We start from the raw sequence: 26,124 nt of genomic DNA, 5'->3' as shown, positions 1-26,124 counted from the left end.
GGTAAGCAACAATATTTAGTCATGCATCTCCTGTATTTATTAGCTTTTAGAGACTGGTGATTGCTTTCTTTCTATACAAATTGCATTATGATATAATACACATTTTTGAAAAAATATTGGTTTCTGGTGGTGAAGAATCTTCTGGTAGCTTCAGGATTCCATCCAGCATTTTTAAGTTTGGCAAACAGGAGAACACTCTAGAACAAAAGTTAAAAATAAAAAAAGTAACTGTACAGAACAAAAGCATTGTCTTTCACTTACTCTCCTTATGAATGAGTGGAGTTTGCCTATTATTACAAGAAAGATGAATGGCTATCATTTTATTCTTTTTTTTAATCTTTACAATAGGGTTATAATAAAATACTATTTATGTTCATTGAGCTGATCACCTTGCTGTAGCTTGCCCTCTCCAGGAGCTACTATATAGTTCTACAGATCATAAGTATAGGTCAGAGAAGTGGGACTGTGTACAGTCTGTTTTTATAAGAGAATTTCAGTGCAGTTTTTACAAAGCTCTATAAAGGGAAAAAATGAAGGAATTTAGCCAAATAACCATGAGAGAAAGAATGAGATAATGATATAAGTGCACATTAGAAAGTAAAAAGTTTTTTTAAAAAGGAAGAAGTAAAGAAAACACATGTTGTTTAATGATAGTTAAGGAAGAATTCTGGCTGTGAAGTATAAGAGAAGGAGTGGGAAATATTCTTGTGCTGAGTTATTTTCTCTTGACAGAGAGAATTTCTGAAGATCACATTTCAGATTTACACAGTCACTTCAGGTTCAGGAAGGGGTCCTGCTCATCAACCCAGGTGAAAGTAGTCAAATGCCTAGCAGTGTTATAAAGCAATGTTTTCTTTCAAGTGGAGAGCTTTTCTAGATCTGGGAGTTCTGTGGGCTCATACCAGAGGAAATGAATGGTCCTGGGATTTGCCCAGGATGAAAGATACTGAAACCTGTCAGTAGACATGCCATGACAACTAATGGTTGGTATTAACCTCGTTGGGTGCTCTCTTTGGCCACATAATTTTCTTAGCACTAAATATTTCCTGTATATCATCTTATTTAATCCTCACACCAATTCCGTCAGCTTTTTATCCCCCATTTTAAGTTACTTATCCAAGATCATAAAGCCTGTGGGAGACCGTGCAAAGATTAAAATCTAAGTCTTCCGGCCCTAATGTTCAGACTTAACTGACAGGAAACCCTAGCTACTACTTCTTTTCAAAAAGTAAAACTATGGTGAACTCAGATCACACTGACTTCTGAAGAAGAGTAAAAGGGTTTGCCTCTGGGTGTCCCCGGACATGGGGCTGACTTCTACCTACTGGGACTTATACTATGAGCTTTATCAGTAAGTTTTTTTCTCTTTTGAACTGTGCTTTCTTCTTATTGGAGGATCTGAAACAAAGGAGGAAGGGAAAGACAGTCACAATTGTAGGTGACAATGACCAAGAAAGTCTTATACTTAAATAATTCTGATTATGTTCTAAAGGGATACTGAAGGTCTGGCACAGATCCTGGACACAGGGATACCCAGGGACAGAATGAATGCTGTTATAATCCTCAAAATGTGGATTTTGGCTAGGTGACCGAACCCAAATTTGGATGAACTTGGGACTTCAGTTTAGTTCCTCAGCAGAAGTGGATACTTAAATCCTTTCCTCATACTTTGAAATGACCAGATCTTTCTGTTTAAAGTCACCCTGTACTACCCAAGTCAATATAACCTGGCTTTTTATAGCTTGAATGCCCGTCTGTATCCACCTTGGACTCAATCCAACAGAGTTAACGTTAGAAAATAGAAGAACCTCATTATATCCTTCATTCTCACATAATTCTATACCACATCATAAATTTTGAAGACAGATTTATAGTGAGACCTCAGGGCATATCAGATTTCAGACAGTTTAATCTTAATTCTATTGTTGTAAGGCATTCTCTGAAGGGAGGCAAGTAACTGAATTGGGATCAAAATAAAATCCCACATATAAATTAACAAAACTAAAATGTAATACTAATAAATTGCCTTTATGACTAGAAATGTGCCTTTTTATGAATGATGTTGAAATGTCCAGCTGAACCTTCTCTGACTGTAGGAAATATAATTTTAAACTTCAAAATGTTATTATGGTTAAATATTAGTTCAATTTTAAAGCAACTATGTTGCTAGTTTTCACTTATGTAAAAGCAATTTGAGAATTTATGATCACAGAACATGAATTTTGCCTTCAGTCTATAGTCATGGGGGTGACAATGGCAGTAATAAGATTTATGTAGGAATAACAGACTAGAATTCTTATTTTGATAATTTTTTGTTGTACATCAGAGTTTGAAGAGTCATATTATCTAGGCCTTGGAATATGGTTGTTGTCATGGGCAAATGGCAGTGTGAAAAAGGAAGGCAGTGAGAGCTATGTCTTTTATTGAAGTTGAATGTAGATGAAAGACATAATCATAGATCAGGTATGAACCTAGAAATGATCTAATCCTTTGTATGATAGATTCAAACTGAGACATGAGTTTACTTGTTATCTGGGGGCAAATACAAGTTCTAGAACTCAGTGGCTTGTTTTTACCCTTTAAATTCCCACAAGCTGTGCTGGGAATTAGCTAGGGAGAGAGAGAATTTTCTGCATACCCCAAGGTACACATTGCATTATTACCATTAGGAATGTTCCAGTAGTGACAAAAGAATAAAATTTATTCTTCACAGGTTTTCAAGGACTTTCAACCACTGGGTTAGATTGAATCAGTTACTTCTTTGTATCTATTTAATGGTACCCTTGTGACCCAAAGGAGTGAAAATAAAACCAGAGAATAGGGGTGCGTGGGTGGCTTAGCTGGCTGAGTGTCCAACTCTTGATTTCAGCTCAGATCATGATCTCAGGGTCATGAGATCAAGCCCTGCATCGGGCTCTGTGCTGGGTATGGAACCTACTTGGGATTCTCTCTCTCCCTTTTTCTCTTCCCCTCCCCTGCTCACTCTTGCTCTCTCTCTACCAAAAAACAAAACAAACAAAAAACAGAATAAACAATTTATAAAACTATCACATGGACATTGATAGAAATCTGTACATAGAAATCTTTAAAAAGACATAGTATCTATTAAACATTATGAGAGAAAACGCATAGGATTTGAAAGTCCAAAATGAAGCACCTTTGTATATGTAAAGTCACATTATAAGAGAAGCCTAAAATTTTAAAGCAATCATAAGTTAACTCGGAGAAGAGTGAATTATAGATTTTTTAAAAAAAGATCACTTCAAAGGGGCGCCTGGGTGGCTCAGTCGTTAAGCGTCTGCCTTCGGCTTGGGTCATGATCCCAGGGTCCTGGGATCGAGCCCCGCATTGGGCTCCCTGCTCGGCTGGAAGCCTGCTTCTCCCTCTCCCACTCTCCCTGCTCATGTTTCCTCTCTCACTGTCTCTCTCTGTCAAATAAATAAATAAAATCTTTAAAAAAAATTACTTCAAAGTTCTTTAGGTGAGATCAGAAGCATGCAACGTTCAACATGTAATATTTAGGATAAATATTTGCCAAGTGAATTTAAGCTCCAGGGGAACAGCTAGTCAAAGTATAACATTCAAAGAAGAACACAGATGACAAAGGTGTTTGGGGCCTTACCGTCTCCGGTAATTTGTGTGAAACTCACAAGGGTTCCTCTTGAGAGTAAGGGATTCTAGTGGAGTGCACCATAAACTGGAGAGCCCGGTCAGAGATTCAATGTGGTTTTCAGCCACAGATAAATGCTGTATCTGAGGTATCTTTGGCAATTGTTTGAAAGATGTGAGATGGTTTTTGTTCATATTTAAAACTCTGCATCTGGATAAAAAAAATAAACACCCTGTCATTTGTCTCCTGAAGAAGATGGTTAACTACCAAATCTTGCATAGGACTAGCATGCTTCATCTAGACCATAGCCCCTCAAAGGAGTGACAGTGATATTTTCCAAAACTGTGGTTTGTAAAAGAAGAGAAATATTTATATCAAAATATGAAGAGAAAATAAGCTAAATATATGTGACTATAAGCTTGCTGAATACAGAAATCTGTTTTCTTTTCCAATGTATACACTCAGTACTTGGCATAATAGTTGGTCCATGGTGTATTCGTAATATGTCTCAAATGAAAGTGTGAATGGCTGCAATGAATGAGTGAATCTCAGCAATCTCGTTGTTCACACAGATGCATAACAACTTGTGAAGAGTATTGCCTCCAAGTAGTGAGATCAGTTTTTTTTTTCTATTTTTCCATACTTAAATTCTATATTGAAAAAATAGCATTTTGAATTAGAAAAAAAATCTTTCATATATAAAAGAAAACTAAAAGGTATCCTTAGGAGAAGAAATGTGTGTTGGGCACTTAGGTTGAATACATTTTCCTGACATATCATGCTTCTCAATATTTTTGCCTTAAAGCTGTAATTGTTTAAAACCATGCAAATAGAGGAAATAATTCAAATCTATCACTGACACCTTGCCTTAAGGAAAAATTCCTTTATGTATAAGTTGGGATTAAATACCATGAAAGAAACACACGGAACTTATTTATGAACTTGTACCCCACTTAGTAAATAATTATTGCTAATGGTAAAAATGTTGCTAAACAGAGAGAGAGTTTCCACACAACCATATTGGAAAAATCCAGTTTGAACTCCCTGACCCCAATTGAATTGTAATTTTTTCACATCTGTTCTTATCATTTCCTTGTTTTCTTCCACTCTCTCTCCGTATGGACATTTTACACAGTCCTAATCATACATTTGATAACTTTGGGTTTTTACTCTTTTCTAGGTTACACATAATATTTTAGAAGCACTTTGGTGCTATGACGATTTCTAATTGAAAACCCAGCCTAAGCAGTTCCTGTGTCTCTGCTTCTCTCTCTGTCCTCCTATGAAATCTATTCTTTTATTGCCTGCCAGTCACTCTCTCATTTTCAATGGTACATCCATCTCAGGCTCTAAGATTCACCCCATCACACATCCCCAGTCAGCAAGATGTTAGGGGTGAAAAGCAGCAAACCAAGTGTGGTGTTTTTCCTTGGGGCAGAAGGAAGGAGACGATGAATTACATACATCAACTTTTTTCTCCTTTGACACATTGATTTGGCAGTTGTAAAATTTGAATTGCAATTACATAATTTAATATTATATATTATATTTCTAAAGAAAGAAAAGCCAAAAGAGAGAACTCTAAATCTGGGGCAAGTCTTTTCTTTTCTTTTCTTTTTTTTTTTTTTTAAAGATTTTTTATTTATTTGAGAGACAGAGAGAATGAGAGAGAAAGCACATGAGATGGGGGGAGGGTCAGAGGGAGAAGCAGACTCCCCGCTGAGCAGGGAGCCCGATGCAGGACTCGATCCAGGGACTCGATCCAGGGACTCCAGGATCATGACCTGGGCCGAAGGCAGTCACTTAACCAACTGAGCCACCCAGGCGCCCGGCAAGTCTTTTCTTTAATGATTATGGTTTCTCTCTCTCTTTTATGTAAGATAGCAAAGATTTGGAGGCTTATTGATCTGGATCAGGTCAAGTTCAGGTATTTCAAGTACATGATCTTCTAGTTCAGTATTTAAAGTATGCCATGTGATTATTAAACATGTTTTCGTTGCATATGTATTTAAATATGTATTAAAAATATAACTGATGTTATCACTATTATATTCCTAGAAGGGAGTCTGGTAAAACAAAAACAGTAACAAAAACCTGAATAAACCAATATCAACTGCCAGTGATTTTGATTTATAGTAGTGATATTAAGCTTCTTTTGAGAATTTTTATTTAGGTATTTAAAATTTTGTTATTTAAAAAGAACATAAGTAGGGGCGCCTGGGTCGCTCAGTTGCTAGATCATGCGACTCTTAATCTTAAGCCCCATATTGGGTGTAGCAATTACTTAAAAAGAACATAAGTAAAATCAAATGCAATGCAAGTCTAGAGTTTTGAAGGGGCTTTGGAAAGGACTGAAGATACCCAGGCGCATTGCATATTCCTCCATTTCCTGACTGCTTCCCTCTCCTGTGTGATTGGGATGGTCTTTTTTTTTAATCCATGCTCAGAGATGTACCTTAACCAGCTCTAGGATTTACCCTTCCTTCTTGTGGCTGCTTGGTTTCCTTTATCTCCCACTTCTCGTCACTCCACCTACCCAGTGGGCCTGGTGAGGCAGACAGCAGCTCTCTACAAAAGGAGTTCTCAAGCGATCCTGAGCAAAAAGGCAGATTATCTTTAATGTCAGGAGTTTGGGATCTTTGGAAAACCGAAGAGTCCATATATTTTTAAAAAACTTTTAGTTTGTTTCTGTTGTTATTCTGATTGGCTACCCTCACCCTTCCATTAGAATGTGACCTTGAAACCAAGACTCTTGTTAACTACCTGTAGAGCCTGTCCTCATAGGTGCTCAACAAATATTAAAAATGTCTACGTTACAACAGTAGTATTTATATAATGTAATTGCATTTCCAGTGTACAATACAAGGGATACGGCAAGTTTTTCTGCCAGTATGATTCTCTGATTACAAATTACTCCTCTAAAAATTGATGATAATATTAATTTGGAAAGGAATAGATTTTTTTTCCCTCTAAAGTGTGACATTATGATGTATAAATTTCCCTTTTTGCCTTGCCCAGGTATCATTTAGCACTATTACCTTTAAGACCTGACCATATGGCCACAGTAGGTACAGACAGTGATCCCATATGCCCAAATAGCAAATATTTGACTTTAACTTAGTAACTAGACAGGCTAAAGAGCAGGTACCTTGGCAATCTTACGGTACTTAAGTCCACCAGTGAATTATCCACTAACCAGAGGGTTTCAACTCGAATTAGTCTTCTAAGAATCCTGTTAAAATTTGCAACTTGATAAGGGTCCCCCAAATCCTGAAATGAAAGGTTCAAATTCTGAAGGGAAAAATAAATAAAAAGTAAAAGCAAGTTCTTTTATCAACTTTTAAAAATAGTTATTACTTAAAAATGTGTTGTATATGTTATTTAAACCAGTAGTTTTTTGGTGTGCACACTAAAACACACATCCAAACACTCACAATTATGTGGCAGAAATTCATTGTTAAGGTAGGGGAGGTGAAGATCCTGACCTGATCCTGATTAGAATTACATACAAGGTTGGAGGTGGGGAGGGCAGGATCTTGAAACTGATTCTGAAATTTTCTAAGGGTAAAGAGTGGAAGGGATAAAATTCTGTTTTGGAATTACTGATTTAAATGATTAGTTATTCTTAGCCTCCTTGGAAATACTCAAAAATCACATTTGAAAATATTTCATCCCATCCTACCCCTGTGCTAACTTGTCTTCCGTGTATTATGAAAATTAGTGTTGTCCCCCCTTTTCTTCTTAAAGAAAAAATGACACCTAAAAATAATAATTAAAAGATTTCAAAAAGATACCATCATTCAAAAGATGGAGCTATTATTTTGTTTTAAAGTAGCTAGGGATACATACGTAAAAATGACTTTACCACATTTAACAGATACTAGATATTTTATTTTTGCTTTTAACATCAGTCAGCTTTGATATAAAGAAAATTAAAGCCACTTTTGGTGGCAGCATTGCCCTTGTAAACTTTATTCCTAAAAGTCAACTTATTTTATTTCCACATTTTTGCCATCAATTTCTTTCTTTTTTACATTTTTTAAAATTTTGTTTTATTATGTTAGTCATCATACATTACATCATTAGTTTTTGATGTAGTGTTCCATGACTCATTGTTTGTGTATAACACCCAGTGCTCCATGCAGAACGTGCCCTCTTTAATACCCATCACCAGGCTAACCCAATGCCCCACCCCCTCCCCTCTAGAACCCTCAGTTTGTTTCTCAGAGTCCGTAGTCTCTCATGGTTCGTCTCCCCCTCCGATTCCCCGCCCTTCATTTTCACCTTCCTACTTCTTTCAATAAAATTATTGAATAAAATGGCAATCCCCTTTTAAAAAAATTTGAATCAAAATAATTTACTATTTTTTTAAAGATTTTATTTATTTATTTGACAGAGAGAGAGAGAGAGAACACAAGCAGGGGGAGCGGGAGAGGGAGAAGCAGGCTCTCGCTGAGCAGGGAGCCCAATGCTGGGCTCAATCCCAGGACTCTGGGATCACGAAGGCAGACGCTTAACCGACTGAGCCACCCAGGTGCCCCAATAATTTACTATTTTAAAGAAATATAGATATCTCTATCTTTAAAAAGATCATTAAGGTCTTAAAATTTTTACACATTAAACATAAACTTTGATACTTTAAGTTCCATTTTCCAAAAGTATAAAAGGTCTTAATTTTGAAATAAAACTTAAGAAATGATAAGTGATTATATCTATCTCTATATTGAATGTCACCTCCTCAGAAAGGCTTTTTTTGGACCACTATGTTCCAATTAAGTTTTCTATGGTAGTTAGAATTTATTTAGCCCTTCTCTTAGAGTACAGTTATCTGAAGGCCAATTAAATTTTCTATGATAATTTATTAGGAAGGCTCCACTGGCCTTTACAATATATCCATAGTTTAAATGGCAGCTATAAAGAATGAATGCATATATATACTGAAATGATTACCTCTAATGGTAGTTCTGGGAATGGAGGTCAAAGTTTCAGGTATATCGTTTAAATTTTTTAAACAAATAAATAGGTGTACGGTTTAATTTTTAAGAGTAGAATATATCTACCCATATGAAAATTTTAAATTCTAAAAGGAAAAGGAAGCACCATGCAGGGGAAACAATATTCTACTTTTATATCTTCCACTACCAAGATGTACAACCTTGGGCAAATCATGCCTTTCTGGACTTCCCTTTCCTTTTTGAAAGGAAGGGATTTAGAACAGACCCTCTCTGAAGCTCCTTCCCGCCCTGTAATGCCATAATGCTACAACATCTAAGGTCAAACTGTGAAGCAAAAGAGGCATCAAGAGGCCCCAGTGAGCAGGTTTTAAACTGAGTCTTATTTCTGGAAGACTTCCTAAATTCTTCACGTACACTTTGATCACTCCAAAAGACAAAAATATTGGCATCCCACTCTGTTGCCAAGAAGTTGATTTACTCTTTTATTGCTCGCAACACATCCTTCCCAGTTACACCCCCAGTTCTCTGCCTACCATGACTGGAGCCAGCCGGAATTAGAGGCTTGAGGAACCTCAGTCCCATAGCTTTGTAGCACCCCGGCTGACGTAGGGCAGGGGCTGTTTCAATGTTAGCAGCTCTGCCAGCTGGGTCCATTTCAGCACCAACAAATCACAGCTCCTGTTTTTCACTGGTAAAAAGCTTTATTTGTTCCTGGATAGTTCTGTTCAGACCAGGCTGGCTGCTCCAGCTGTTCAAACTTTTTGGCTTACTGCATTGTTCAAGGGATTCCAGATTGCATCATAAACTCTTTGATGAGGAATATTGTCCAACATTTGACACTTATTATTATCAAAAGGAACAATTTCATTCTCAAGTATTTTAAACTTTTCCGAAGTTCAGCAATATTAGGATAAGATACAGGTTAGAAAATAAGAAACATGTTATGATGAAGAAGAGGTGAAGAAGCCCAAACACCACTAGTTTTAGAGAAAATGGCGAACGAATGCTTAGAGTTTTGATACTGCCCTTGGGGGGGGGGGTCATAACTGAATCAATGCTGAAAAGAGACTTTTTTCCTGTCTTTTAAGTTCTCACCGTGCAGTCTTCCCAGTTTTCTTGTAGCCATGTTTCCCATTTGTTTTTTTCAAGGACTCTTTTCCGAGCAGGCAAAGTACACTCCTCCTGTCTGAAGAGCAACTCTTCTGTGGAGGGTCCTGGGCAAAAATCACAAGGTGAGATCTTGGAAGTAGGTTAATGGTGGCAGGACTGATACCTTTGCTTGATATTTGGCCAGTTGTTTTAAACTTCTACTCGATATCAGGATTGAGGAAAACATGAGTTGGCCCACATTGTGCCCCAAGAGTGTGAGCAGTAACAAAATAAGTTAACTTTTACCCCTACGGAAAGTATTTCGAACGCAGGTAGGTAAGAAAATCACCAGTAGAATGATTTTAGTCTTCATATAATTTTCTCTTTGGGGATGTGACTCATGACTTTCCCTCTCTTGTCTCTCGACTCAATTAGCCACTTGGTTCCGTCACTTCCCCCTTGAGAATCCGCCCTGCTTCTCTTCAGTGTCTAGACCCTCGTATCTCCCTACCTGAACTATAGCTCCTTTCTCCTGGAACACCTTGTTGGCAATCATCTCTCCTTCAATATAAATGACACACATGGCCACCCAGCTTTCCTAAAACAGAGCTTTTGCCACACTCATGTGTTTAAAACATTTCAGAATTTTTCACTGCCTACCAGTTAGAGATGGAAAATTCCAGCTTGCCAAGCAAGGTTTTCCACGATCTTATCTCAGTCTCCATTTCCAAATTCATTTCCCACTATTTCCTAATTCTGCTGTCCTCCAAATCAGGCTTGCACAAGATTTCCATGGTTAGAGAAAGGAGATCCTGTCTACCGTCTGAGGTTGGGTGCTAGGTGATTGTGTGACTCCAGATGACTAATTTTAATTTTCTGCACTTTAGTTTTCCATAGCTGCCAAAATACAGGGAAGACTAGCATCAAGAGCCCAACATCAGCTGAGTACGATGAGAAATTATGTTTGTTTGAAGTTCATAATGCTTTATAAAAATACTGATAAGATGTATTTCTCTCTGAGAAATTACAGCTCTATTGTGTTACCCAGGCAAACTTCGGTCTGTTGTGATATTAACTGGACCCCTGACAGCAATCCTAAGCTCAGTGATTTCAATTGCCTCCCAGTTCCAGCATCTGTGTTTCCATGAGTCCTACCTGGTACCATTTGTGCACCCTTCCCCGTCTACATTTTTCTGGAATGTGTGATTCTCAGTTCAGAGGTGAAAAGAAAGAGTTATACTAAAGAGGTTACTACAGGCATCAGGAACAAACTTTGCTTTTGTGACAGTCTTGTCTGGGCTCTGATGGGAGATAATGAGTCCATTTGTGAAGGATTTATGGAAGGCAATAAAAGAGTCCAATGTTTTGTTATTTTGACACAAATATCAGTTCTTTCCTCAGACGCAGGTGGAAGCCGAGGTGCAACCTGACCTTTCAGGCATTTCTCTCATAATGAACTGTACTGTTGCCACCTAGGAAATCACATAACCCTGAAGTATCCTAACAATAAAACATCCTTGTGTTAAGAAATGTTCTTCTAGGTTGATTAGGCTGATTGGAATTAAAAGTCATAGAATTGGAAAACTGGACGATTATCTGATTGACTGGGTAGACCTCAGGCTCTACTGTCTGCAATACGACTGCCCCCAAATTTGGTAGCTTACTTTGTGCAACAGATACCCCCAGAGTTATTAAACTCTGCCCTATATTGTTTGTTTGAGTTCTATCGATCTTCTGTTCTTTCAGTTATTTTTTTAAAGCAGCTTTCAAAGATTTCTTTGAAGTTGGAAGCCAAAGGTCACTTCCACTGTGAGGAGTTATATTAAATTGGATTCTTTCTTTTTAAAACTCAGACATGGTTGATAATTGAAGATATATCTTAGCAGTTTAGAACTATAGTCTGGAATCTCTGACAGCCCTGGAATGTTGGCTTTCTCCTGCTATCTCTGAATTTGTTCTTTGTCCCCTCACTGGATTTGTAACTCAGCAGAAATGACTGAATTAACTTGCTGAGGGATTTTCAAGTAGAAAGCATCTATAGTTTAAAAGAATTCTGCCAACAGTTGGCTCGTTTGCTTCATTTAATTGGGAGGAGTTAAGTCAGTCTTGATCTGGCCATCAAAGCCTTGGGAAATTGCTGTTTCTCACACACCAGATAACTTTCTTCTCTTAAGAACTCTTCCCAGATGTACAACTGAGATGAACTGAAGTAGTTTTGATGGGTGTTTCAGGATCTAATCTAGGAGGAGGGTAATTGTTATTAGAATGCTTTTGAGAACACTTGTTCTCCATCTCACACATGCACAAACAAAACTTAAACAAAATGAAAGGCAATGAACAAGGGACATCTATGTTCTTCACAGTTCAAGGTGGTGGGATGTTCCAATGTTTTCCATCCCCTAGATCATGCTCCATTCCTTTTACAACTAGTCACTTGCGAGAGATTGGGTTTTATTAATGGTCTATGGAAGGAAAATGTGCCTTATCTGCAGAGCAATGGTGTCCTCTGCATGACTGGCCACCGTGGTCCTCATGTGGGATTGGCTTTGTTGACTGATGGCCTCAGCACATGACCTGGCACTTAAATCAGGGAAGCGGGGAGGCCATTGGATTCTCTTTACACATACTCATTTTCAGTTTACTCCTATATTTTATTCCCAATGTCTTCAGTTTGGCAGTTCCCTCTAAACTTCAACTCTCCACCCATGCTCAGAATACAATTTCTTTTTGCCTCATTAGAGCACAACCATCAACCATCAACCACCATACCACCACCACCACCACCACCACACATGCGCGCGTACACACACACAGAAATGCCAAAACCCTTATTGTATCAATCTTTTCACTTTCAGTTCCAATTTCTTCCCTTCAAACTTCCTAAACTAGCGTTTCTCATACTGTGGCCCTCAGATCATCTGTAACAGAATTTCTTGATAATTTTACAATTATCAAATTTCTGGGCCCCCTTCATACTAATTACATCAGATTCTTTGAGAGAAGGTTTTGGAAAACTGCATTTTCTACAAGCCTCTGGGTGATCTGTCCTGACACTAGAGTTTAAGAACCAGCTGAACCCTGCCCACCGTGGTCCCTGGTATAGCCATCTCTTCCTTTTTGCCTGTAGACTTCTTACTCATGTGACACACATGGTCTCCACTTTTTTGGTCTCCTTTCTTCCTAATTCCCCGTAATTTCTGGCTCTTTGAAAAATATTCTCTCTCAGGTCCCCACAGGACAACTTGAGTTTACCTCTAGTAGTACTATCTACTAATATTTTAAAAATAGGAGTCAATACTTAGCTGGAAACTGAGCTGACAGAGTTGAAACATAAGAACATATTTTATTCAATGTTTCAGAAAATGATGCTCTTGTAACCTGCCTTTGTCAACTGAGTTTGAGTGAAAGAAGAAAGGCATTGTATGGTAAAGTAATGCCATTGAGAGAGGGAAATGAGCAGGTGAATATTTAAAGCAACTTGTTCTAAATCAATACTACAATTGTACAATATACAATATAATGGCAAATCTGCAAATATGGATGGAAGATAGCCAAGATATTTGATGTTTTATAAAGACTAAATACTGGAGCCGAATTATGTCTAATATTATCTCATCAGCTTATAGGATATGCAAAAGAGACATGAGAAATGCATAGTGCCTGTTCTTACATAATATAGAATCTATTGAAAGCTAATTATAAAAAAATCAAACATTATGTATTAGGGTCTACAGATAACAATTCTTCATACTGTCACACTAGTACACTTATAAAATCTGATAGAATGAAAAGGAAGAGTAAAATATTGGTTTGTTCTACCAAACTTAAAATGCTTAGTGAAAATATAAAATGAAACTATCCGGTTTATTTAGATTCCCACTTGGTGTTTTAAAAACCAATGGGTAGAATTAAATCAGGTTAAAGTTATTCATTGAAGTGACAGTGTCATTCATGATCATGAAATATTGTAAATAAATGAAAATTCCAACAAAGATCATTGGTTAAATATATTTAATAATATCCATATGATGGAGAAATATGCAACCTTTAAAAACCACATTTTGGGTAATGTTTAATAACATAGAAGAAATGCTCACAATAACAACATAAGTGGAAAAACTCAAGAAACAAAATTGTATAATTTTGTAAGGAAGTATGTGTATATATTTTTCAAAAAAGATTAAATGGAAATAAAAGTCACAGTGGTTATTTCTGGATAGTGGAATTACAGATTCTTTTTTATCTTTCTATTTTTCCAGGATTTAATACTGAACATTTATTATTTATATAATCAGATATATGAATGTGCTTTAAAGTGGCTTCACTAGCTATATTAGTAATTCTATGGTCTTGAAAAAGGAAATTTTTCTCTCTAAGTAATATCTTTTTCCCCCAAGCAATGTTTTTCATCCACAAATAAAATCTACTTAGAGCACACACACAAAGATACACATATTTGTTCTTTACCTTCTCTTACTCTTGGGCAACGCAGTTGACTTCCTTGAATGTCATGTTGTTCTACCTTGTGCCAAGTGAGGTACTTAAAAGAGTCTGATGGAAGCTTTAAAATACGAAAGAAGAGAAATAGCATCTGGCAATATGTGATTCATTTACTTTTATGTGTAAAAGTAACACAAATCATTGCCAAACATTCAGCCAAATTGAACTCCAAGTACCTAACAGTGTCCTTATAGAAGTCACTTTAGTTCATTCTAAATTATATTTAATGGTAAATGACAACAGAAATACATATGTGTACCCATTCATGGATCCACTTTATACCACCTCTGATAAATCATCCTTTAATATTTATTGAATGTATATTAGGGGCTACAGATAACAATGCCTCATACTGGTAACACTAGTACATTTATAAAATCTGATAGAATATAAAGGAGTAATACAACATTGGTTTATTCTACCAAATTTAAAATGCTTAATAAAATTATAAAATTTATAAAATTACCTGGTTTATTTAGATTGAGAAATCTCATTCCATTTCCCACTTTATAACAGTTCTAATTGTTGAAGTTACTTTATTGTATGGGGCCCATAGCCTCTTTAACTTGCTCCAGTTGTGAAAGTTCTGCCTTTTGAGGCTACACAGAAGCCACACATGTCTACTATATTAAGTGTTTGTAACAGTCGTCATCTTCTTCCTAAGTCATACAATTCTTACAGATCATGGTTTATAGATTATTAACTATCCAACAAGAACATATGATTCTCCTTGGGAAGAGTTCCAATTTATTGACATTCCTCTTAAAATGTGTAGCCAGTAGTGAATGAAATATTTCAGGTCTAGTCATCTTCCTCATTCCGGACAGTATATTACTGACCAGAATATGTGCCAAGACCATATTTGGGGCAATTTTATATTGTTTACTATTATTGAAGTTGTAGTCAATCACAATTCCCTGTATCTTATATAGCTTATGATAGTTTCAAATTTAACACAAACAAAAGGCATATTACTCAGAAAAGAGCATTGTGTTAAATACACCACAGATTCGATCTCCAGTTAGCCAGTTTTGTACACATAGACAAACAGCCCCAGAATTTTTGACATAAAGAAAGGTCATTAGGGTATTTGGAACAACTCCTTTCATCTCACAGAGCAGCATTTCACATAGCTTATATTTTGCTTGAGCTGTAAATTTGTGTGTCTAATACCAACAAAAAATATTTCCACCACTGAATAAGCTTATGAGGCTCTGGATTAAACTGAGTTAAGCGTTTCTCTTTGTTACAGGACTCCACAGAGCCTTTCTATGCTAATATACATTGTGAGTCTATATTCACAAAGTGTTCCCCTGGACTTTTAAATCATAGAACCTTTTATTCTTGGAGCCGCACACGGGTCTCATGCATTTTGTGAAGCAGAATTTGGAACATGCTGACTCAAAATAAATTGAAAGGAGGTGGCTTTCTAATAAGCATTTATTTTTGATTTTTGATCTTTATTGCTTACTCACTGAATGACCATGGTGGTGCCAGTAAGTATTTCAATGTCTTCATTTAAAGAATAAAACTAATAACAAAAGCTCTCTACCTTATTTATAGCAACATGAAAAAGCTAATTAATGCTTGAGCAATTCTTTGAGAAAATCTGAGGATTTGCTAACATGCTTTCAAGGAATTCACTCATTCTTTAGAAATAGTCTTTAAAAAACCAAGAAGCACAAATTTAAGGTTATAGAGGAATGTGGTCCCTGGACTATTCTTGGTCATTCAGTTCACAAGTTTATGGAAGCTTTTTCCCCAGCTTCCAATGTGCTTTTGGATTTTTTTTTTCCTTCTATCATAGAATAAAAATTTCTTAGAAGTTAAACTCCCTGGAGTTGCCACACCCCATTGCCTTTTTGTACTATTTCATGATGATCTTACTGGGAAAAAAAAGAACCTAACCTAAAGCTGTGTTTGAGAAGAAAGTTTCCATTTTTCAACTGTCATCCAATTTTGTACAAAACTGTTTGCTTTTTAAAGGAGGTATGTGGTTGATTTCACAATTTCTGACCTTGTAGGAAAATGAGCCATTGCATTTTTTTGTTTATATTTCTGTAAGGTTGTCAATGTGCTGCAGTTGAGTGACTGTTGCTTCTTCCTAAAGGAATAGTGAATATTTGTGTCTTTTTGTTTTTCCTTTTTTTTAAGATTTTATTTATTCATTTGAGACACAGAGATACAGAGAGAGACAGAGCATGAGCAGGGGGAGAGACAGAGGGAGAGGGAGAAGCAGGCTCCCTGCTGAGCCAGGAGCCCAATGTGGGGCTCAATCCCAGGATCCTGGGATCATGACCTGAGCTGAAGGCAGACGCTTAACCATCTGAGCCACCCAGGCGCCCCTGTTTTTCCTTTTTTAATTCTGATGGACCAAGTGATTAATCCATTGGTTCAATAAATATTTTCAAAGTTGGTATGCTTCATTTTATTTCATTCATTTATTCAAAAATATATACTGTGCCCTGCTGTGTATCAGGCACCAGGGATTTAAAGTTAAATAAAATTTGGCATTTGTGCTTGAAAAACTCATTTTCTATAATTTGGGAGGCAGATATTTGAGTGACTCATCTGGATCCAATGTTGGATAGATGGAACAATGATAAATAAAGGAAAGGAGGGAAAATCACACATGGTTCCACTGAGATGGGTTAGGAAAAAGTCTTGGAAGTGGTGAGTTTGGAAGGAAAAAAATGTATTTTGTGGACAAAGGACATTCCAGAAGGAAAGGAGATAAATCTTAGACTAGAGACAGAATTTGAATGCAGAGGTGGGGAGAGGAAGGCATGCCATTTCTGTTTTTGTGGTCATTACCTTTTCTATTCATCTCCACCTTTGTCTTCCTTCCTCCATTCCAGCTTCTTTCCATCTCCTCTCAGAGTTGGGACTGAGAGTATCAAACTTTCATTCCTCCCCAGTTACAAGGGTAGATTTAAGAAGCTTATACACTTAATAAAAAATGTTCAATATAAGATAAAGTACATTTTATAAACATAGCCCTATGTAAAGAGCTAATTAAGCATATTTACCAGGGATGATATTCCAGAATCCGAATGTGGATGAAATGTTCTGTTCCTTGTCAGAGCTGACCAGGTGTGTGACTCACTCGGATCAGAGCAGGACGATGAACTAGACAGGCAAATCTGACTGCTTGTGTTTCGACCTGAGGAGCTGAGCGAAAGAAAATGTTCAGAGCGTTTGTGCATCTCTTTTAAAATCTTTAACTGTAAATACCTTTGTCTATAACAGCAGTAGCAACACATAATAAGCAGCAACTTTTCCACCTAGAGGATAATTGATGTCCTAGAAATTTACCTAGATCTCAGAAGGACTTTGACATCTTGTCTCAGCCCTAAGCACATTTTTATGGCTAATAATCATTTAAGGCAGATTCTCCCCCAAAAGGCAAGAGGGCCTAGTGGACTGCCTGTGCTAGAAAAGCAAATCTAATGGTACACACAAATGCACATGCATGCTTCTAAGATATGAATGAGGAAGTCAGCCCTCATAGGAAGACATCTTTCTTAGTGGAGCTCCAGCAGCTGATCTGGTACAGCACCCTTCAACTCTCGATTGGTTTCCTCATTAATCTGGCCCTTACAAATTTTCCCCAAACCTCTTACATTTCTACAGATTGGTGGGAAACAAATTAAAAAGTCAGGTTCTCTAATCAATTTTACTCACTTTGGAAGACTATTCAAGCATTTTGCTTAACAACAGTCCAGCGCTCTCTGTATCCCCATTTTTATGCCCCTGAGACATAAAATGTCTTTTCTGCTCTCCTAGTAATTCTCTGGTTTATTATTCATTGTTTTTCTTACAGTTTTCCATATCTCTTCAGTAATAGTTACAAGTTTCTCTTTCTGTAATTGGTGCTGTACATTATTTTAAGCCAATTTTAAAATAATTTCTAAATATTGCTTTTTCATGTTAAGTAAAACTAGAAATCATATCTGTTTTTATTTCTGGCCTCTTTTTACTCTTGGTACATCATTTTTCAGGCTCCAAGAATCTTAAGAGATGACCTTCTATATTTTATTGCACAATTATTATGCCTCCATAGCAATTTTGCTTGTAAGAAACCACATGTCTCTTGTATATGAGGTTGTCTTCATAAAGTACAACATAGAAATATCTTTTATTTTTCATGTATTAACTAAGCTGATACAGTAGAAAAGCATAGCCACTACATCATATTCCAAAAATAACACTACTGTGGCATTAAAAAAATAAAACAACTGTGCCCTATTATCAAAGAGAAAATTATTCCTCCATCTGCAACTAAAGAGCAAATCAAGAATTTGGTCTTAATAATGTGCAAAAGCCAAAAAAATGTATGTTTCTCATATTTTTCCCACTTGAGCAATTCATTAATAGTTTGGATATTGTTTCTTGAAATTCCCAATGTGTGTCTTGCCACTTAAACAAATTAACAAACATTAGAAGAACAACAGCAAATTATGCGAAATTTATTATTCCCTGAGGCAGGTATATCCCATGATCGATAACTGGAGTTTTGGCCAACAATCAGGGAGAAAAAATTGGGAGAAAATGGAATAATATATCGGGATAAACAGAGGGTGAAAGTTTAGTTGAGTTTTTGGTTCATTTGTCTTCATTAAAATATGCTGGGTGATTTTCTGCCAAAATGAAATCAGGAAACTAGATAGTGGACATGGCTGAATCTTTCATCAGTGACTATCGTCTTGTTACTCCAAACTCCAGTGACGGTTACACAGTGGTAATAAAATAATCTAGACGTTTCCTTCTCTCTTGTTTTTTTTTTTTAATTTGAAGTATGAGAAATGGTCATAGTTTGCTTATACAGTCTCTCCAAAGAAAGCACAGAGGAAACACAATAAAGTCATATAATTAAAGAATCTGACAAGAGAGATCCAGTTGATTGGGTTTTTACTGTCCTTTTCTTGTGCAGTGCTACAGGCTAAGTACAACCATTTCAAGGTGAAATTCAGTTTAAAAATAACTGAAAATTATATCATCTTAGTTTACATTAGATGATTTTGGGATTTAAACTAGAAGACCTCTTCATGCCATTATCCTGATGACTACTAGACATTTATTAATAATAGAAGGCAATTAAACCTTGGTAACACAAGTAAATAGGCTGATAACATCCACAGTGTGTATGTGTGTGTGTGTGTGTGTGTGTTTTCTTCCCCAGAATGAGCTGAAGTATGGTCCAGAGTTTCATCCATGGGCAGGTTATCTGAGAAGATTCTAACCAATAGATGACTAGCCTGAGTGTCTTTCAGTGTGAAATCTTTCCTTAGGCTCCAAAGTCTAGTTGCTATCCCTCACATCCTCATATTGCTCTGGGCACCACACCAGGGTGCAGTGTCTGAAGGGCAGTGTGCTGGAATCTTGTGGTGGAAACCATAGGGGCATTCTCTAAATCTTGTTTGTTCTGTTTCTTCAGAAGTAAATGCTAGAAGAAAATTGCCATGGACTCTAGAGCATTAATTCTGGATGAAAGGAGATATTATTCTAGCCTTTCTTATTTCTTTGACCATTCTTTATTTTCATTTTTTAATTGGTTTAAATCCAGAATCCTTGTGTTCTGTCTATATTTTACCCATTTGTATTATGGGAATAATTGTACATCTCTACATAGTAGAGATGTTAATTAGAGATGTTAATGAGATAATAGAAATATTCTGGGGGCACCTGGGTGGGATTTGGGAGAAGTGACCTTGGCTAACTGAAAAATAACACTGAGCTTCTTTCCTTCCTTCCTAAACACAAACTTTTCGTGATGCAGCAATGAATATAAATGGAATGCTTAGAAGCTGAGTCATACAAATACAATTCGGACATCCCTAGGTGTCTGAAAGGAGTCCCCTGGCCTTTTGTATGTGGGTGCCCAACAATCTTTCAACTCAGGAGCTCAGCTTCTCCTCAGAAATTAGACCATCTGCCACTTCCTCCTTCACTCTCCTTACAAAGTTACATAATCACCAACTTGACACTTTAATTAGACAGCACCCATTGTGGCTGACAATTTATGAGGCATATAAATTCGTGACTGTAAAGGACGTTACAGTCTTCTGATGGAAGGTGCTCATGAATTGATAAATTACATTATTGTTGCTTTTTATCCAACAGTCTCAGCTCACCTGATTCCTTCTCGTTGGTCATTCTACATTTTTTAAAACCAAGAATAGATGGCCAATTCAGATAATGCCATCTATTTTAAAGACACTATAAATCACGGTTGACAAATGCTGTACAGTTTTAGCCATGGCACCTCCTCTGTGGCAGCTTTATATTGGAGCATTAATAAAATTAATTTCTCTTTCATAAGGGTTTAGATTTGTAATTTATGATAAGCTGTTTGCTGCAGGCAGAAAGATTAAAAGTGAGTAAACCAATATACCAACTAAACCACATGTGTCTGGTTTTATTTTCTTTTGTGGAGGGGAGATAAGAGAGGGTTTTAAAAACAGCTTGATGTTACCTGAAACGCTATTCTCATAGGTTCTACTACGCGAGGCTTAACTTTTGTTTTCAGTAAATAATAGCTGCTCAGATTTACATGTTCTATTAACTAGTGCAATTATTTATATGTGGTTAAGCGGAGCAATCAGAATAAGAAAATCGGTATTAATGATTTCCCTTCATAACAACTGCACCCTAATAATGACAGAGCTTTGCCGTTATTTAAAGAATTATAATAGCTTATATGAATCTAATTTGAATCCTAGTGGTTAAGAGCTCTTGGTCATTTACTCATGTGCCTTGAGCAAGTTATGCCACCTTTCTGTGCCTCAGCTTCTTCATCTATAAAATAAGAATGTTTGTTATGTTATAATAATATAAGCAAAATAATAATGTTTATCAAAATCATCACCACTTCATTTGGTGACTGTGATGCGTAATAAAGCCATTGGTACAGTGCCTAGAACATAGTAAGTGCTTTTATTTAAAGACTTTATTTATTTATTTGAGAAGGAGAGACAGAGACAGAACAGGAGGAGGGGCAGAGGGAGAGACAGAATCCCAAGCAGACTCCTGCTGAGCCCAGAGCTTGACACAGGGCTCTATCTCACGACCCTGAGACCATGACCTGAGCCAAAACCAAGAGTCGGGCGCTCAACTGACTGAGCCACCCAGGCATCCTTAGCAAGTGTTTAATAAATGTGAACTACAAAATCATTATATTTGTAGTAGTGATAGTCGTCATGACAGCAGTAATGTTACAAAACAACCCTATTAGTCAGAGTCTCCATCATTTTCTGAATATTAAAGGTAAGGAACTGTCCATTAGAGATGTGAAGTGCCTTGCCCAAGGTACTTGGATTCCCAGCACTTACAGCTCTTGCAGGGGTGACTTCAGTGATGTGCACATTAAGACAGTCTCGGATGAAGTGGAAGTCTGAGTTAGTTACATAACCTGTAAGATGCCCCATTTTTTTTAAAGACTCAGAAATTATCTTATTTTGCTGAGATTTCTCCCAAAAAAGCAGACCAAAGAAAATTTTTATTTGAAATTGAAGACAGAGGGGCACCTGCGTGGCTCAGTCATTAAGCGTCTGCCTTCGGCTCAGGTCATGATCCCAGCATCCTGGGATCGAGCTCAGACGGGAGCCTGCTTCTCCCTCTCCCTCTGCCTCTCCCCTTGCTTCTGCTCGCTCTATCTCTCTCTCTCAAATGAATAAATAAAATCTTAAAAAAAAATACTCTGAATGGAATTCTCATAAAGTCAGAGGAAATCTGATATGAGTTCATTTCTAAAATGGAAAATCGGGTATACCAGGTTTTTAAATTTCTGATGGGTTGAAATGAAGTTCCTGACTAAACCCATAATTGGGTAAATAATAATATACCAATAAAATGTAGGGGTGGGAAACTTTCCCCTTCTTCTTTTCTAGGTTCTTTGTCTGGTCTTATAGTTAAGTTGACATAACAGAAATTAACAGGAGAAAGCAAATTTAATTTCACATGTGCGGGAGCCCAATGAAAATATGAGACTCAAAGAAATGACCAAATTAGGCAACTTTATACCTTCTAGACTAAGAAATAATAAATTTTTGAAGAATTGACAAGTCAAGTTTGAGCTTGGTGTAGTAAATATTTGTTTGTACACCCTTCTTGGCCTTAAATTCTCTGTCTCTGGTGATAACAATGCCTTCCACCCTCCTGATCCAGGGAGGATACCCTCGCATGGGAGATTTATTTCCTGCTTTCAGGAAGACAAAAGAGGATCAGAGTGTCCTTCTTGCACCAGCTATTTCTTAACTAACTTTATTTAAAATAATCATTATGCCAAAATAGCATATTTTGGGTGGCATATTCTTCTCCCCTTCAGTGTTGCTCCAAAAAACTACGTGTTTTACAGATATTCCAAAAGTATCTCAGTACCCTCAACCTGGAATTTTAACAGGTATATCTTAAATTTAGATTGTAAAACCATATAACAATATATTTGGAAAAAGCACAACTAGAATTGTCATTTCTTGTCTTCTGTCTGAATGAGTCAGATTTAAATTTTATGTGAACTTAAAATCTTTAAATTTTGCAGTTTGATACAGGATACATTTTCATCCTGTTCTTCAGCTCCGTGAACATTCTTATAAACACAAATAGGCCCCCCAAATTAAGGTACAACAAAAGTAAAAGAACAAACTTCACCAGGGGGAAAGCTTGTAAACTTCAATAACCAGTAGTGGGTTCACTGACATTTACAGAAGCATAGATATATTTAAATGCCAGAAGCAATGAAGAGAAAGAGATTGAGGTACCTCAGTGTTCCCTCTGCAAGATAATATTTAGAAATTTTGAGAACTTTATTGTAAACATATGTAGCTGCTACTTAGAAGGTTTTCAATGCTTGAAGAATGTTTTACTGTGCTATATGCTGTTATAATAGAAAATTCAACCACTACACACTACAAGAGAGAAGAATGGACCCACTACGGGATAATAAGGGATTGAGGTGGATCTTGTGAACAGGGATAAAACAATAAAATCCCAGATGAAACCGACTGTATATGAGGACGGTAGTATGAACAAGACTCTTGTTTCATGATGTGCAGAAATGTGATTGAACAAATAATAGCACTGATAAATGTTTTTTTCTTTTGCTTTCTTTTTTCCTTCTCTTCCAACCTACCTTCCCTCCCTCCTTCCTTCCTTCCTTCAAAATTTAAAGATTAAAGTTTAAAGTGGACATCACTTTTTACACTGTATTTAAAATAATTCTATGGATATTTACTCATTTAAAAGTAATAATATTGATCATAAATACCATTTTATACAGAGCTCACAAATAAGTCTCCTCTGGTATTGTGTATTAAATGGTATTAGCAAGTGGGGGAAAATAAAGTATATGAGGTTTCGCAGAACTTCTTACCCATTTAAAAACTATTATTTCACATGTACATTTCTCCAAATTATGACACAGTTTCAATATTAAAGTCAACAACATCGAGGCACTGTTTGAGATATACGCAGCTTGTTAACAAAAAAGAACTTTGGTAAGGGAACTGCTTCGGTCTCTAAACCCCACACCTGAGCATGATTCCTCTCTTAGCTGTAGACAGTAAGTGGCTGCTATCATTAAGTTCCATGTACTCATATGAAACCACAGTGTACCTAATCCTGAAAATTCAATGGCAAATGTCATTTTTTGAAAGATGAGAGCCAAGTTACACACCAACATAAAGACAAAAAAATTTCAAGAAACTTGCAAACCCTTTAATTGTATATTGTCTAATAATTGGCATGTTTTGAGAAACATTTATGAAACAGCTATGCAATTTAAAAGTGAGGAAACAAGGATTGGGTTTTGGTCTCTTAATCTGATTTTTGGCTTTATTGAGCTAGTAAAAGTCCGGTTTTTGTGGTAATAACTTTATTTAAATTTGATTAGTTAGTAGACATTAACTAATATTAACTAATAACTAATAGATGTTAACTAACAACTGTTTACTTTTGATTTTCTTGCCTATCTTTCTCCTGCAGTTCTTGCATGCTCTCCCAAAGAGCCCTGTGTATTTATAGACATACCATTGGCTAAAACAGTTACGGCTGCCTCTCTCTGCCTCAATGACCAACTGGATTGCATTTGTAAATAGTTGCATGGTGTTAGGAGAGAGGGTGGCAGTAGGGTTTGCCTCTGGCTCAAAGCAGTCCTCATCAGTAATACATGGTGCATGACTTTATATTTTTAAATGAAATTTAAAACCCTTTCTAGGTTTGTTTTCTCTCAAGTAATGTTCCTTTTAACGTTTTATTTTTCTTACCTTTCGGACATGTCTTGCTCTGGCCCTCATAAAGCTATTTTTCCAAAGACATTTTTCATCATGTTCCCAGGAGGGGATATGAGAGCTGTCCACCAAGAATCTGCTGCCTCTTTTGAGGGTCTTCCATGTATTCACTGTGACCGAGGAAACAAGCTGTTACCTAGCAACCTGGCCTTTCAGAAGGTATTGTTACCAATCTCTTAGAGCTCATCAAAGGAATTCTTGTGTTACTGGAGCAGCATAGCAGTGAGCATTGTTTCCAGGGAGTTGTCTACATTGTGGTATAACTGAACCTTGACTATAGAAGCATAAATGAAAGCAGAGGGAACAAACCTCTATGGATCCCTGAAAACTTTGCCGTCTTCAGTTCCAGTATTTCATGAATTGTTTGCATCCAGCTTGGGTTTAGCCGAAGTGGCACTTGTGCACTATACCCCTCAGTATTTGGTTTTTTGCTTCTCTTCCGTAGTTTCAGAACTAGCAGAAGGAGCAAAAGGGAAATTACCTAACTCCTGCTTGAAACTTGCTCAGATAAAACGCCTTTGAATCGAAGACACAAAGTTGTGCACAAAAAAGAATAATAGATTAATAATAGATTTTTATTTCAAAGCAAATATTTGCAACTTTTCATAGAAAAAAAGAATATTACATTATATTGTATATTCATTGATTGGTCCAACCAGTTTGTTTAGAGTGCCTACTATGTGTGTAGTAGAGAACACCGTGAATTTTTAACTTCATGGGCTGATAAAATAAAAGTTTTCTAAACCTTTCCCCAAAATAGAAAAATGTTAGCTGTGTTTTTGAAGACTGAGAATTTGTTGTTTGCCAAAAGCACGGTAAACACTTCCATAGTCTTTCCTGCTTCAGAGAACAAGACATTTAGGGAACGATTTTATTCAAAACCTTGTTTCAAAAGAAGATATTTGGCATGTCTTGGAAAAAGCATCATGTTTATCTTTTCATTCCCTTTTCTCATGGGCAGTAATCCATCCATAGACTGAAAACGTTTCAGTAATCTTATGAATGTGTTTCATATCAAAAGAGTGAAAACATATTCTCCTCCGCATTAAGTTTCTGTTAGAACTTCAATTTTACATTCCAAATGCTTTAGGCTCAAAGCTAGCATAAGAACCTTCCAAGTTAAAAAATATATATGTAATTTAACATATTTGATAAAGATCCAGAAATTGATTTATTTCTATCCAGGTTAGTATAGTTTTTAAGGAACTATCAAATATCTAAAATAGTATAGCTCTCTTTTTTTTTTTTTCCATGAGAGGGGCAGAGATGCCAAATATCAGGCATCTCTTTTACCCTTGACTTTTCTAAGCATCCTTGGAATTTCCCCAAGTCAACAATGTAGACCAATATTATCCCGAAATGAATTAATTAAGGTAAGTAAATCACAACCTGTCTTGATTTATCTTTTTAGCTTTTTAGCCCATAGTAACTACTCTGTTCTTCCACTGCCTCAAGCAAAAGCTCTGTAGTACCCTAGGGGTTCATTTCTGACTTTGTCAGAATCCCTGGATCCTTTCTCTCCTCTAGTCTCCCAGATGATTCTCATACCGTCTCCTCTCTCTCTTCTACCTCATGATCTCCAACTCATCCTTATTCTCACCAGAACAATCAGAAAAGAATTTCCACTGGCACCATCATCCATTCATCCACCAGTTCTCATTTACCTGCCCATTTGCACTGCTTT

At 36.6% G+C, this 26,124-nt stretch overlaps 1 protein-coding gene across 2 annotated transcripts; it reads right to left on the bottom strand.

The window, feature by feature from the left end:
* Positions 1-24,552, bottom strand: LOC113917965. 2 transcript variants are annotated; one of them, XM_027586075.2, is made up of 7 exons: positions 24,417-24,552; positions 17,184-17,325; positions 14,122-14,215; positions 9,661-9,779; positions 6,759-6,901; positions 3,623-3,820; positions 1-197 (listed from the first exon to the last, which is right to left on the bottom strand). In XM_027586075.2, the coding sequence occupies exons 1-7, from the start codon at positions 24,425-24,427 to the stop codon at positions 86-88; spliced, it is 819 nt and encodes a 272-aa protein (XP_027441876.1). In that variant the 5' UTR covers positions 24,428-24,552; the 3' UTR covers positions 1-85. The 2 variants fall into 2 exon arrangements, with proteins under 2 accessions (XP_027441876.1, XP_027441877.1); XM_027586076.2 differs by having other exon boundaries at positions 6,759-6,880.
* Between the last annotated feature and the right edge of the window lie 1,572 nt (positions 24,553-26,124).

This window comes from Zalophus californianus, chromosome 1 (genome assembly GCF_009762305.2).
Source record: "Zalophus californianus isolate mZalCal1 chromosome 1, mZalCal1.pri.v2, whole genome shotgun sequence".
NCBI lineage: Eukaryota > Metazoa > Chordata > Mammalia > Carnivora > Otariidae > Zalophus > Zalophus californianus.
Note: the sequence above shows the minus strand (reverse complement) of the source record. Positions and strands in the feature narration are given on the sequence as shown.